Source organism: Megalops cyprinoides, chromosome 6 (assembly GCF_013368585.1).
Source record: "Megalops cyprinoides isolate fMegCyp1 chromosome 6, fMegCyp1.pri, whole genome shotgun sequence".
Lineage (NCBI taxonomy): Eukaryota > Metazoa > Chordata > Actinopteri > Elopiformes > Megalopidae > Megalops > Megalops cyprinoides.
Genome location: NC_050588.1, coordinates 5,264,447 through 5,279,780, shown reverse-complemented (window position 1 = coordinate 5,279,780; position 15,334 = coordinate 5,264,447). Strand labels below are relative to the sequence as shown.

The window sequence follows — 15,334 nt, the reverse complement described above, 5'->3', positions numbered from 1 at the left end:
TTTTCTATTCCAACATGTCTGTGCCTCAGTGCACAAAGCAAGGACTATAAAGACATGGTTTGATGAGTTCAGTGTGGAAGAACTTGACTGGCCCGCACAGAGCCCTGACCTCAACCCCATCGAGCACCTTTGGGATGAACTGGAACGGAGATTGCGAGCCAGGCCTTCTCGTCCAACATCAGTGCCAGACCTCATAAATGCTCTACAGAATGAATGGGCACAAATTCCCACAGAAACACTCCAAAATCTTGTGGAAAGCCTTCCAAGAAGAGTGGAAGCTGTTATAGCTGCAAAAGGGTGACCAACTCCATATTAAAGTATATGTATTTGAATACAATGTTATTACAGTCCCTGTTGGTGTAATGGTCAGGCGTCCGAATACTTTTGTCCATATAGTATATTTGGGAGCCTGAGACTTTACTGTTGAAAGAAAGCTTTTTGGAGTTGACCGTTTGCCCTTTTTACAGCTGAACCCAAAGAAGGCCAGATTTATGCCAGTCTGTGGGCTGAGTCACAGCTTTGACCGTCAGGCCAAGCTTGACAATCAGGGGCGAGCCGGTAAGGAATTAGCAGCTATCGCTAATGACCCAAAGGGGTGTGGTGCTCCTGGAAATTGCACTCCTCACTCATTGCCCACTGTTTGCTCCCGCTCCAAACGCCACCTCTTTCAAACAGCAGACCATGGGCAGAGTGGTGGGGCGGGGTGTGCTGTACCTGCAGTTTCCACAGAAAGTCGAGGCGGGCCGTGGACTCCACCTGCTGGGCGTGCAGGTAGAGTGCCAACACAAACACAGTGAGGATCACGGGGGTCATGACCTTCAGAGACACTTTGGTCACACTGTACGGGCTGCAGAGAGAGAGAGACCCGATGAATGAGAGAAACAGAGGGGGTTATGTATATGAATGAACACAGATACATACAAGCCAAAACTCTGATCCAATGTCTCTCTCACACACATACTCCAATTCACCACAAAACTTACCACTGCTCTACAGTTTCATTGAAACTGGACCTGAAATACATTAAAAATCCAGAAAAAGTTATCATAATGAACAAGTGCAGAGAAATCCTAAACAGATATGATAAACATAACCACAGAAGGACAAGGTGCTATGATACTCACCATTGCAGAGTTTCGTTGAAAACTCTAAAATGACAAAAGAAAGAGAAATGAGACTTTTCCTTCACAGGCATAGAAGGATCAGACTGAGAAGTAGTGTAGAAACTGGGCTAGCAACAGAATGATGCAGTTCCTCCAGTATGCAATTACAGTCAACTACACAAATTGACCTCATTACATTATGGAAATGATGCAGTCAATCGGAAATATGCCGGCTTGGCCACAAAAATCCTTTTCATATTTCCCCATAGTAGAAACACAGTTTGACTTACAGGGCGTTGACGGTGACGAAGAGGTCGGCATTGTCGAAGAGCGCCACCTGGGGCCACTCCACCAGCAGGAGGAAAATGAGCTGGATGGCGAGCATGAGGCCCAGCTTCCCGATGCTGCTGATCTGCAGGAAGACGGAGCAGGCCAGCAGGGTCAGGAGCACGCTGTAGGTGAAGTACTGCGGGAAACAGAGACAGCAACATCAAACCTTGCAGCATCCTCTTTGAAATCTTTACTTTTTTAGGGCTAAAGCAATTACTCTAACCATTTGGTCTTGCTGGTCAACAAGCTTCTAAGTTCAAAATGGACTATTCCAACTGTTAGCAGACATTATACAATGACAGTTTGACATGCTTGCACATACCCAACTCAAAAAGAATGTACAAAGTACCTATGCTATTCAGAACCGCCCTGACACATGACCAACAGCTGTATACTAGATCATCTAAAAAGGAAATGCCCTCATGGGTTCAGTGAGTGCGTGATGGAAAATTTGTCCACATAGTACTTTTTCCCTCCATCTCTGAATCTAATTGTTGGTGTGAGGTCTCCAGAGCAGCTAGCTGGGATGTAATAGCATACTACATAGAAAGACAGAGCATTCCACTGGAGCTGTTTGTGTACAGCAGCCCTGGCTGAATGCTTCACTATTGTTCACAATCTGAGAGATTCCAAAACACCATGGCCATGTTCTTTGTCCAGCTGCAGACTGAGCAAACAACATAACCAAAGGGTAAAAGGTTTGTTTTGACCTCACTAACTGCAAAATGGGTTCAGTTCATTTTGATGTATGACTGTGAGATTATTGTGTAACTGATACGTTGTTTGATTTCAGTGTTCAACTGCTGCAGCCCTAATCTGTTTATCCTTTGTTTAGTTTAAGCTGAACCAGCACAAATATTTAAACCATTTCTGAAGAGGGGAGGAACACATTTGACCAAACATCCGTAATGGATAAACGCACACAAAGTATGAATTGCACAATGGAGTATCACTCGTACATTGTTTAAGTGACATGAAGAGAAGGGATAAGCTGCTAAGTAGAAGGAACAAAGAGGAGGAAAGGGGAGGTTGGCGGGAGGCTGACACAGATGCCACCACCGCAGGGTCTTGAAGCCGCTCACCTCGGGGAAGGGGCACGGCGGGGCGGGGCCGGGGCACAGGCCGAGCCCCTCATCGGCCGACTGCGACAGGTTGTGGAGGAGGCAGGGGGTCACCTCCTGCTCGGAGGTGTTGAGAACGTCGGCGACACATTCTGACAATCTCCCCGTGTTGCAGGCGAACTGCGGGGTGGGAGGGAAAACACAGGCGTGTAAAGGCTGAGGCAAGAATGCAGGGAGCTTCAAGACAATTCTCACCATTCAGTGAGTCTGCTTTTAAAGACAAATCTCTGCATGTGTTCCATGTGTGCCTGGTGAGGCCAGGCAATGGATAACAACATGAGTGAAAGCAAACGAAGGGAGGGTGATGACATTCCACTACCATGTTGATGAAGGCAGCGATGAAGACGAGGACGATGGTGAAGACTCCCACCAGAGTGCTGTTGGTGCGGGACTGAACGATCTTCTTCGACACAGTCTGCATGGCAGCTGGGAAGAGCTGACCCAAAAAAGGGGAGGGGGAGAGATACATCATTCATAAAATAGCAGTTCTACTCTCAGATTATTCCTGGTTGCACTGATATTAACACACTTGTATTAACACACTGGTGATTAGCTCTTACAAAGTTCACTAACTCATTCTTACTGCAGAGCAACTGTGCTGCATTTCTATAGCACTGAACTGTCATAAAGCACTAGTCATTTGTCCTACTATACAAGTGTCAATGAGCTGTCTTTAGAGCAGGGGGCAATGGTGGAGAAGTGGAACTACAAGATGGTCTTGCCCAACAGTCCTTTCCCCTACACAGAGCTGTACTGACATAACCTCTGAAAATGCCATCCTTTTCCACCAGCAACAGTGAACAATATGGATACAGGAAGCAGGAGCAGACACAAGGTAGGTAGGGCTCATTATCCCTCCACGCCAAAAGAGGGCACTCAAGGTCAAGCATTCCACTTCTTTTTCCTTCAAAAATGGGCAATTCACACAGCCCAAATGCAGATCCTGATTAAGGTTCACTTCACAGGTTACAAATGTTAAGTTCTACAATGGCTTTAGCTCTTACTCTTTTTATTATGACTTTCTTCATATGCATATTCCCTTCTTTACACAATGAGTCTTTTTATGCTTGTCTGACCAGGAGGTTCTGTGACTGACACATTACTTTTTCCCCTTTATTGAGGCAGAGTTAAACAGAGAAGTGGTGAAGGAAAGAGGCAGGGATTCAAAGGGGGAGAGGTAAGGAGGGGAGAGAAAGAGAGGCGAGCTGTGGTCCTTCTTACCTTAATGCAGGAGTAGATGGCACAAATAAAGAGAATGTTGGCAAGGATGATGAATATGCTGACATAAATGCCCAGCATTAGAGGGGTGCTGCAGGGGAAGAGAGGAGACAGAGTCTGCATTTCTGACCAGCAATCTCTCCCTTTCAATCAGTTAACAGTCCATTGGTAGTGTTCTACATTATGGTCATGTCGCAGACACTCTTATACAGCACACCTTACATACAGTAGGTTACAATTTAAATACAACTGGATATTTACTGAGACAATTCTGGGCTGAGTACCTTGTTCAAGGTACAATAGTTATGTTACCACTTTCAGAGTTTCAGTGAATTTGCTACTTTTGTTATTCCTTTCAGTGTAGCGAAGTCAAAATCAAAATGATACATTTTCTACCATTTTATTAGTCCTCTCCTGCGCCAAATTATTTTCCTCAGCTGTAAAGACGTGTGCAACTGAATTTTCTAAATCGTCCTTTAACAAATCGGATCTATAGTTTCATTTCTATCCTGTGATTTTACTTTCTAATTTCATTATTTCATTTTTTGATATGGTTTATAGTAAGCCTGTGAAATGCTCTCATTAGCATCATCACAGCGCATGCAGAATGCGTCCTGCAGGACACTGAGGAGTGTGTGCAGGACCCCGGGGGGTCACTCACTGTGGGAAAATAACGATCTGGATGAAGGAGATGAAACAGAAGACCAGGAGGGTACAGGCCACGTAGCCTCCAAAGCCATCGTCCACCTTCTTGGAATACTGGAAACAACAAGCACGTAGTTACAGTTAAAATGACGACTTGCACTCCACACTGTCATTCTCTGTGAATTTTGTCATGTATACTATTTTTAGCTGCTGATATTGTTATGTTGTGCTAACAACAGTACTGCCCCAGCAGTTTATGCTGGGTGAGCACAGGACAGGCATTTCTGTGCTGCTGTTTTGGTAAGCACTAACTTCTCCCAGGTCCTCAGCCCAAGGTCCTATGGTAGAGATACATGTTGTGCTGAACAGGGATCTTTACAGCTGGCTATTCTAGGTTAAACACCTTGCCCAAAAGTATGGCAATGTTGTCCCAGTGGGGTATCGACAATAATTCAGTTACGAGCCCTACTCCTTACCACTATGCGACACTGCTGTCTTATGCCGGATATGATGGAATGATTATTCCATCATGTGTGACAGACACTGACTGTGTGTGTGTGTGTGTGCATGACAGACAGCATGACTGTAACTGTGTAACTGTTAGGCAGACAGTGTGACTGTGAGTGTGTGATGGACAGTACGACTGTGTGACCGCACGGCAGACTGTATGACTGTGTAACTATGTGACAGACTGTGAAACCCCATGAATGATTTTCCGCAGACAGGCTGGCGACGGACCTTCTTCTCCAGGTCGGAGGTCTGGAACGTGAGCAGGAACTTCCTGACGTGGTCCTTGCGGAGCTGGTCAATGCTGCGAGCGTCGATGGCTCGCCCTAAGAACTCGTCCACCTCGTCCTCAGGGTTCATGGCCTCCTGGGCTCCTCGGCTACAGGTTGGGGGCAGACAGGAAGGACTCAGAGAAACCACTCTGCACAAGGGGATGCTCCTTTCCATCTATTCGTCCGGATTAATCCCGCCTTACCCTGAACGTAACTGCCACATTCTAGATACTGGTACTAATTCTAGAAAAGGAGCAGATATGCATGGCTAAAGGAGCATGGTGCTTTATGCATATATTCTGATGCGTAACTCATTTAAGTTCATCATTCGTTTCTACACGCGCACAGGCAGTTCACCTTGCAGTATGCAATGGTACAAGGAGTGACACTATGACAACGAGGTCCGACTGACATCTAGGAGAACTTAAAACTGGACATTACTCTTGAAGCCCATTTGGGTTTTGAAGACACTGCACTGGGTAATATGTAAAGAATGTGCTAAAATGTGTTAGCAAGGTTAAGTATTCTGATACACACTGCAAATCCTTAATTAGTTTGGATGTGAAACATGGAGAAGCTGTTGAAATCTCTGTATCTGCATTTCGTGCTTTTGTCGCCTACACAAAAATTGTGCCAGCTCCTGATACAGCTTTACACTGTTAAACATTTGCCTCAAGATGGCAATCAAATACAAAAACTTTCAAGTATATTAAGGTGCATTGATTTAAACTGGAGACACTATGCTATTAATCTGTACACTAATTACCCATATGAAGTGTTTTCTTTTTCCTGTAACAGTGACCTATACTGTAGGTGTACTGTGCTACTCAACTGCTTTTAGCTTGCTAGTGACATCAAAGAGGCAAAGGACCTATTTTCAGAATGGATCATGAACTGTGTACTGAAATTGGATGTGTTTTTTATGGGAGGACTAGAGGACAGTGTTTCATCAGCCACAAAGTGGGAGAATGTGTGATAAAAATGAAAAATTTGTGAAAGTAAAGCAGTCAAAAAACTGTTTACCACACGTTCTTGAGGAGTGTCTGTACAGAGTGATACATTATCTCAAAACAGTACCAGGTAAACGAATTCGCCTGAAATCTTCTTAATGCCACTTCCTCTTCCATTTCAATGGATCTTGATGGCTTAGCTTTGCTGCTCTTTGTTAACAGTATTCAGAAATGGCTATGACAACACTCTAAACAAGAGTTGCATGCTGTGATTTTCTCTGCAAGTATCAGTCCAGCAACAGTCATCTGATGAATGAAAGTTTCTAAGGATGGAAATGACCTTCAGTAATGAGCATTTGGTAATAATGTACAAACCAAGCCATAAAATGTCTGACAGACTGAATGCTCCACTGAGTACTACAGGAAACGCATCCACAGCACATCATGAAGCATGTTTTCTCTGTTAGCTCTGAGAGACAGACTCCAAGAACCTTCAACAGCACACAGTGCTCTCAACGAAAAGCATTAGGTTTGATAAAGAATTTATCAAAACCTTCTTTACTGTACTTCTCTGGGTTTCCGTGGATTTCAAAAACTTAAAAAAAGGGCTTTTCCCAGAAAGCCTGAACCCTAACCCCAGACACGACATTAAGCCTCTCCTAATCCACCCTGACAGAGAAACAAAGTACTCACTTGTCTTTGCTGGAGGTTTCATCAATGCCCTGAGAAAGAGGGGGAAGAGAGAAGATTATTAAGCAAGCAGACAGAAACACACACACACATCTGCACTGTTAACCCCACAGGGCCAGAGTGGGGTTGTTAATTAATGCTGGCAAGATTCAAACCAAAGACCCAGCTCTCCAAGCAGGCACAGTGCACAGGGGGAGAGAGAGGACTGGATGGAGACACAGAACAAAAACACTTAGCTTCAGACTGATACCCCTTTCACACAGAAGTGTAAAAGCTCCTCTGCAACAGTATTATTTTCAATGGGGATGATGGAACAGTGGCACAAGAGCTTTGGCAACAGCCATGCGATGCACTGAGGGTATAATTATGTGACAAACACATGTTCAACCAATCACTGCCGAATTGAGAAATGTGAAATTACTTCAACAAGATGGAGGACTGTCCACTGCTGAGCAAACCTATACATATTGTTATAGCAATGGCCTCTCCAAGTCTACTAGAAACATATATTATTATTCTTTGATTTATCCTGAGATTGTCTACATCAAACATGTGCTTGCCAGATTCATGACATAGCCATTCAATAGAAAGTGACAGTGGCGAGGGTGTGTATTGGACATGGCTTTGCTGTTTACTGGTAAAGACTGTTGAACATCTTGCCCATCTACCCTCACAGACAGAATTCTCTGAGAATGCATTCAAAGAGATCTCTTTTTGAGCTAAACCGGAGTCAAAGCCATCAAAGAGACTGACAGACAGAGTAGATTCAAATATACAGCAAATGGACACATTTCAGAGAGGTCTGTTGTGAACTCGCTGTAATTTGGCTGTTCCATGTGTGCTCCCCTGGCATGTGGTCAGTGCATAGATGCTGGATGCCTCAGAGACTCACCATCTGTCTGAAGACTTTGGAGTCCTTGGTCCTGGAGAAAGAGCGGTCAGGGACCCAGCGTGGCATCAGCCCCTCAGTGGAGTTGGCTCGATTCCGCTGCATCTTAGCCATCATCGCTTTCTCTTCCTTCTGCAGGGCACAACCACGCATGCACACACACAAACACAAAGGGTTGGCCTTAGGGTGGGAGTCATGCAGAAATCTCTCCTAGTCAATTCAACTAAACATCTCTTCCCAAGTCCAAAGCAAACCCACGGCTACATCTATTCAAAGGGTATGAAAACAAGTATGTAAGTGTGTATCATGTCACATATCTACTGACCCTCTTCTGGCTGCAGCCTAGCACTAGGAATGTCTCGATACTGTTCTCCTTCAGGTAAGCATTCCTCTCTCCACCAAAGCCAGGCTCCACCTCGTAGTCCCCATTCAGGTACTGCAGAGTGGCTTTGGTTATATGGATGCGCCTGGATCATACAGAGAGGGCCAAGAGTGAAGGAGAGACACAAGGATGGACATAAACAGGCAGAGAATGTTCCAGGTCTTGTTAGCTGTTGCATTTGCCAACATGTGATTTTGATATCTCGATTGATTGGTCCTTGTTCCTAACCATCAGCACCATTAAAGGGAATGGCCTATATATCCAGTCAACAGTATTTTACAGTGCTACTGAGTGCTATTTATCTGTACAAATAGGGTATTTAGTGCTAGATGCAGTAGTTTTGGAAAGCTAATGTCTTCTCTGAATTGAAGCTGGATAAAGTACTGTGTAGTGCCAGTTAAGATCAGTGTAAGCAGGTCATAGTACAGGTCAAGTAATGAGTTAAAGCATTTTAACCTCTGGCTTGTACTCTCCATTTGGTTTGGTAATGATCAATACATGAATTTGGGATGGTTTGTGGTGTGCGTGTGCGTGTGTGTGAGTGTGTGTGTGTGTGTGTGTGTGTGTGTGTGCGCATCTACGTGCATTTGTGCTTGTACGTGTGTGTGTGTTTGTAACAGTGTTTGAGAACCTGACCGTGGCCCCGTGTGGTGGTGGTGGTGGGGGGGTCTCTCTCACCCGGCCTTTCCGCCCGCCTCCATGTGATTGGCCAGTGTGACGTCGTTGGACCAGACGTCGAACTGCCACTTGCGCAGGCCCAGCACCCCGCAGTGAACGCGGCCGCTGTGTATCCCGACGCGCATGTTCACGTTGACCCCTGTGACCTCACGCACCAGCCTGCGTGCACACACACAAACACACAGAGGACTGATACTGCCAGCAGCAGCCGCTGCACACACACACATTTTACATGGATATGCGCAACCTAACTTTTCAACAGCATATCAACGCTGAAAACGACAGACACAATTAACTAAATGTACTGAAGGCACCTATTGTACAGGGACCAAAATCACAGTTTTAAATGTGGACTGGTTGACATGGGCATTTGAATAGTTGTGCACTGTGTTACAAGTGAATGGAAAAGATACAACTAAAGGGGAAATGTTCCACTAACCTATGATCAGTCTTACTTCGTATATAGCTCCTGAATTCACAAATTGATTTCTGGTGGGTTAACTAGTGCTATTGATGGGAAACATAATGTGGTGACACGTTATAAGGTGGAACAAATAACAGTTTTATAAGATTATTCCACATAATGCCTATAAGGTTCATCCATATCTCCTGAGCCTTACAGATCTATCATACACCATAGGTATAGGTCTAAGTCTCTCATTATCAATGCAGTGCTGCAGAGGTTAAATCCAACCCAAGCAGTAGAAACTGCTCAATTCCACTTATGCTGAAATTGCATAGTGGATTCAATCTGAATGAGTGGGCACAGAATCTGTTAAAAGGCAACTGTGCTTCATGAATGAGGCACAAAGTAACAGACATAAGGGAGGGATAAGAGAGGGAGAGGGGGAAGGGAAAGGAGAGGAAGGGAAGGGAGGGAGGAAGAAGGAGAGAGAGGAAGGTACTTACGAGATGGCCTCGATCATGTCCACCCCCATCTCTACGCAGCAGTGGGCGTGGTCGGCCCTGGGCTCTGGGAGCCCTGACACGCAGTAGTAACAGTCACCCAGGATCTTGATCCGCAGACAGTGGTTTTCCTGGAAGTAAAGGGAAATTCAGAGTGTTACTGACCTGTGGTCAGGAGCCAGGTGTTACTGGGCTGAGGCAAGGAGTTAGGTGCTACTTGTCTAAGGTCTTGAATTGGGTGTTACTGTGCTGAAGTCAGGAATTCGGTTTTATATATAAAATATAAAAGCATGGAAGAGAAAAGCAATATGACTATAAATTAAATTTACTCAATTAAGAGAAAATTAAAGGTAAAGATAGAAATAAAAGCAAAATACAAAAAATGACAAAATTACAAAAAAGGTTAAAGGGCCTGACAAGGGCTTTGAAGAAAATGACAAATCTATGGGAAGAAAAAAAAAATGGCCAGAAAGAGCGCTTGCTTACCGACGCCAGCTTGTCAAATCGGGCGAAGAGTTCATTTAGTGTCATGACCAGCTCCTGAGCAGTGCACTGCGAAGCCAGGCTGGTGAAGCCCTCAATGTCTGCAAACAGGATGCTGGAGAAATGAGGGACAGAGAGAGTGAAATAGAGAGAGTGACAGTCAGAAGGATAAATTCACTCAACATTCACCTGATGTTTATACACACATTTTTTCTAGGGGAACTCTCTATGCCCTGAAAGGGGTGGAACACTGAGTAAAAACAAAGAAGATGAAGGTTTCAGTAATGACTGCCTTAACATTGCCTGAACTTAGACAAACTGAATGACACAACTGCTGTGAAATATGAGTGCCACAGTATAAGAAGGCCATGCTCCTTTTCTCCCCACACTCAGTGCACCTGCCTCTTCCTAACTGGTCTAACTGGTTTAAAGAACCACAAAACCTCACTAAAACCTACTCAAAACCTATATCATCATTACAAACATGTTATCAAACTTACAATACATGTGTAACACCATTGAAAAGAGTGCACACGTTGCAAGTGTCTTGGTGCAAGTGCAAAGTTCCAAATGCATGCTGTGACATGTTCATTTCTATATAGAGATATATTGAGGAGGTCTATGTTAATTACTCATTTCAGACTCCTCTAGGGGGCAGTGGTATGGCATTTTCAACTGTCACACATAACACTTCTTCAGCCAGTCAATCAATGAATTAACCCAAATGCATTCAGTACATTGCATTTTTACAAATGTATCACCTCTTAGGCAGAAGACCATAATCTGCTTTTCTTTGTGGTGTGGATGTGGCTTGAGAATTACTGTGTATGTGGCTACATGTTACATTAATGGGATCAACCTACAAACAGCTGCACTTAATGCTTTTTTGCATTTGGTGCTGTATCCATTATCCTCAGCTGTACAGTCTTTACAACTGGTGCTGGGTGACAAGCAGTAAATACATTAATTTGAAGTATTTTAATCTATATTTCAAGCATCCCTATATTTTGCCATCAAGAAAAAGAGGTGATAATGAACTAATAACTTCCAGAAACCACTACATAACATCATCAACAGCCCACTAGAGACCAGGGACCTGAAGCCATGACCGACAGTTTACACACATCTTACGTCCATGTATGATGGCAGTGCTGAAACATGAAATGAATGAGTCGAGGTCAAAATGCACTGACCGCTCGGGTATTCATCTGGTGGCCGTAACAGGTGTAGGATGTTTAGGTACCTTTCACAAATTTGAAATACCACGTTTCCACACATGGTGGAAAAACAAAAAACAAGACCAAAGAAAGAAGGATGAACAGAAACAGAAAGGTGCGGGGACACAGAGGGACAAGATGGTCACAGGCTACTGGTGCTGACCGTAGGCAGAGGCGAAGGCGCAGTGATTACTACAAGCTGTATTTGCTGACAAGCAGCGAGAGATACACCTATAGTCATTTCATTTAAACTGAAATTTAAGTCTAAACAAGTCTTTTGTTTACCCTAGTTAGTGTTGGTGAAGGAAAAGTAAACCAGCCTGATGAAGCGTACACACGCTTATGCAGTAACAGGTGAAGTATCAATTACCAATTACAATACATGTTTCACAAGGCAAATGGCTTATCCGCAACTTCCGCAACTGCCTGCAGAAAGAGCTCACGGGCACCACCAGGTGTTGCCTGTGCCCTTGTAACCAATGTGAAAGGGGTCCACAACCCTGTTAGTGACCCCTGTTCTCACTGCACACCTACAATCTAATGACCAACAGTGCTACTTGTTGAGCTACAGGTAATTTGCCCCTAACTCCACAGGCAACGATTACTTTCAAGCTCTGCAAAATCCTCTCTATAACATGTGAAGCTTCCGTTTAAGGGGCTTGCATCCTAGGATTGCAATACTGTTATTATACATCACTTATGGGACAGAATGCCACTGTTATGTCAACAATAATGCAATGGTGTGGCTCTCAGAAGTGAAGCTTTTCAGTGAGTTTTGAACTTCAAGCTCTTAAAAACCACCTTTCTTATTCCACGCTCTGCCTTACCAAGTTTTGGACAAAACAGACTGTCTCAAAGTGGCAATATGTATGTATGTATGTATGTATGTATGTATGTGTGTTTTGGCCCCATTTCAATATCTGTGGTACCGTTACATTGGCTTTTTATAGTCATGTCTTGTGACCATGTCAGTAATGTAAACGGGAAAATCTGAGCAGTATGCACATTCCCATTGGCTGTTTTGGGGGTTGTCTGTGTTTTGTTGTAAGAGCACAGCTACCCCTAGATAAGCCAGGAAGACACGTAGTTATAGGATATGCATTCTGTCATAGAGAGTATGTTCTGACATTATGTCATAGAGGAGGATTACAATTCACATGTTCTACTACATAGGTAATTAGCTAGTTAGGTCGCTAGCTAAACAGCACCTACAAGCAGGTGACATTGTACTGTGTAAAATCGAATAAAGTGATATTACTGTGATGGGGTGTGATGTTCACTTAGCCACCAGGTTTGAAAGTCCTGGTTGAAATGTTGACAAATATTCAGAAATGACCCTGATTTAAACACCCTGTTACATAACTGAAATAACACAGGGTTTATTTGGAAAAAACAGTACCGGCAATCAGAAGCTGCCGACTTGAAAATGCTGTTTCAACACAGCGCTGATGCAATCGCACAGCACCTCTCATCTCCGATTCCACACAATGCAAGGTGTTATGGGACACGCTCTGAAAACAGCAGCTCAGCGCTGGCAACACACCAGTGTGCCAGTGGCGAATTTCACGCGTGGAAAACAAGGAAAAAAAAGTTTTGCCCCTGTGATAACCTGTTGCATTCTAAAAATTGGGTTTATCCTTAATCCCAACCCTGAGAAAAACTCATGCATACGTCATTAATGTTTTTGTCCTCTTAAATCAGCATAATTCAACCATTGGTCAGAGTCTGAAGGTCAGAGTCTCACTGAGATCAAAACACGCACCCGGCCTTTCCAGGTCGCTCTGGAGAGTCAGGGGTGGAAAGGGGACTTGTGCCTCTCATTTTCCTCCCTGGAGATTATGTCGGAGGCTGCTTCGTAGGGCACTGGGGCCTTGGGAACCCTGAGCTGCAGGCTCGGTGGTGTAATTGAATCTTAGCTGCTGCCTGCTTCCTTATGGGGTTATCTTAGCTGCTGGTAATTAACTATTCCCTCTCAAATGTTAATTAGCCTGTTAACAGGCACTTCTCACTGCACTCCCCCCTCCCCTGAGCAGAGCCGGCACAAACCCCACTCTTCGGAGAGTAACCTGAGTGGGAGAGCGAGAGAGAGAGAGAGAGAGAGAGAGAGAGAGGGAAGAGAGATGGGGGAGAGAAAGAGCGAGAGGGACAGAGGGAAGACAGATGAGTGAGAGAAAGAGCAAGAGGGAAGAGAGAGAGGGAGAGAGGGAAGAGAGATGAGTGAGAGAAAGAGAAAGAGGGAGAGAGAAAACAGAGATGAGTAAGGGGGGAGAGAGAGGGAACAGAGATGAGTGAGAGGAGAACAGGAACAGTCATGAGTGGGAGAAAGACAGATGCAGGGAGGGAACAAAGGCGAGTGGTAGATGGAGGACAAACAAATGAAAACAAATGTAAACAAACAAATGCCTCAGATAGAAAATGGAAGGAAGGAAACAGAGAGAGGGATTCAGCAGAGGGAATGAGAAGGGAGTCCAGTATTTGTGGACAGTAGTTTGGTAAAGGTAAAAGACAAAGGGTGGGGGGCTGTGAGTACTCAGTAAAGGAAACTGAAAATATGGATGGAATATTGAGAGACGGTAACAAAGAGGGGGAACGAGAGACTGTGCACAGAGATGGAGAAAGGCAGAAAGGTCACTAACAATAATATCTGTGAATTCAAATGTAAATCAAGCATTAAGCTGTCTAACATACAGCGCACATTAGCGACATGTCTGTAACCTCAAAGGGAATCGCAGCTTTTACACCGAGACTGAACAGCAGCTCTTTAATTGAAGATGTCTGATGCCATTTCTTCCTGGGCTCTACTGCATTAAAGGTATGACATTCTGCAGGTGTACCTGGGTGACGTTGTGAAACAGCTGAGCGTGAGCACAGAGGAATGATTAACAGGAATCCACACTTGCCAAGGAAACAGGAGAACGTAGTGGCTGATTCCAGCTGGGTTCTGCAGTCAAGGCTCCAAATAATGCATTTATTTATTCATGTAAACAAGTGGTGTTACCTTACTGCTGTACAAGGTAGCATTGGAACCTCACTGTTAGAATGGCAGCATAAATCATGTGAGGCAATGTCAATGGAGGCTGTAGCTGAAGCACGTTTATTTTTTTCAGACTTTGGAAACTACGCAATAACTGCAATATAGTTCAGTAAAAATTCATGTGAAGATGTTAATGGCTTAGCCTCAAACTCTTAGCTTTGTAGCCAGCCTAAATTCACAGATACCTGCGACTTGTCAACAAACTGAGAGCCAGCAGAAACTAGCTGGAGTTTTTGGCTGAATTTTGTGTAGCTCTACCGTTAAAATGGCAAGGGGTCTGTGTCTGTGTTTACCTGACATTGTCATGTTTCTGGATGTAGATCTTGTGGAACATCATGTCTTCTTTCTTGGCATTGATGTCAGCCTTCATCTCCATGGCAACGTGTGTTGGCAACACAGACAGCAGCAGGCGTTCCTGAAGGAGGGGAGAGGGGGGGGGGGGAGAGAGAGAGAGAGAGAGGGGGGGGGGCAGAGAGATAAGAGATGGATGGACTCTTCTTCACTTCCATCTGGATAGAGGGGTTCTCTATTCATCCTCTCCATGAGGATGAGGTCACAATGACTTGCACTACATGTGTGTGTCTATGTGCCCAGATCCCATATATCTGCACTGTTTGGAGGAAAAATGTCCCCACAGAAACCTCCACTCCCCACATACACTACATCCCCACCAAGGTGATAAATCAAACAACCCAACGGCATTTCAGAGAGGTTAAACATTGATCTTACTGCCTTTTGTTCACTGTGTTTACAGTACACTTTGCTTCAATACGATGGGGGAGAAGCAATGAAGAACAGGGTTGCCATGCACTGGATGTAATCTGTGTATATGTGTCTATATGTATATCTGTTAAGTGTTTATACAGCTTTGCACTGACATGTCCTGTTTGTATCCTGTCTGTTTTCATG

The 15,334-nt window shown here is 44.4% G+C and overlaps 1 protein-coding gene across 2 annotated transcripts in view; it reads right to left on the bottom strand.

Annotated features, from left to right (window-relative positions):
- LOC118778780 (adenylate cyclase type 6-like) overlaps positions 1–15,334 on the bottom strand; it is a 57,956-nt gene that overhangs the window by 5,294 nt on the left and 37,328 nt on the right. For both annotated transcript variants that reach the window (XM_036530491.1, XM_036530490.1), the window contains exons 4-19: positions 14,719–14,840; positions 10,178–10,289; positions 9,695–9,822; positions 8,786–8,944; positions 8,051–8,192; positions 7,729–7,857; positions 6,840–6,868; positions 5,156–5,303; positions 4,434–4,531; positions 3,776–3,863; positions 2,874–2,990; positions 2,516–2,674; positions 1,394–1,569; positions 1,125–1,148; positions 984–1,013; positions 715–847 (exon numbers count right to left, since the gene is read on the bottom strand). In XM_036530491.1, coding sequence (XP_036386384.1) covers positions 715–847; positions 984–1,013; positions 1,125–1,148; positions 1,394–1,569; positions 2,516–2,674; positions 2,874–2,990; positions 3,776–3,863; positions 4,434–4,531; positions 5,156–5,303; positions 6,840–6,868; positions 7,729–7,857; positions 8,051–8,192; positions 8,786–8,944; positions 9,695–9,822; positions 10,178–10,289; positions 14,719–14,840 — 1,794 coding nt within the window. The remainder of the gene's footprint in view (positions 1–714; positions 848–983; positions 1,014–1,124; positions 1,149–1,393; positions 1,570–2,515; positions 2,675–2,873; positions 2,991–3,775; positions 3,864–4,433; positions 4,532–5,155; positions 5,304–6,839; positions 6,869–7,728; positions 7,858–8,050; positions 8,193–8,785; positions 8,945–9,694; positions 9,823–10,177; positions 10,290–14,718; positions 14,841–15,334) is intronic.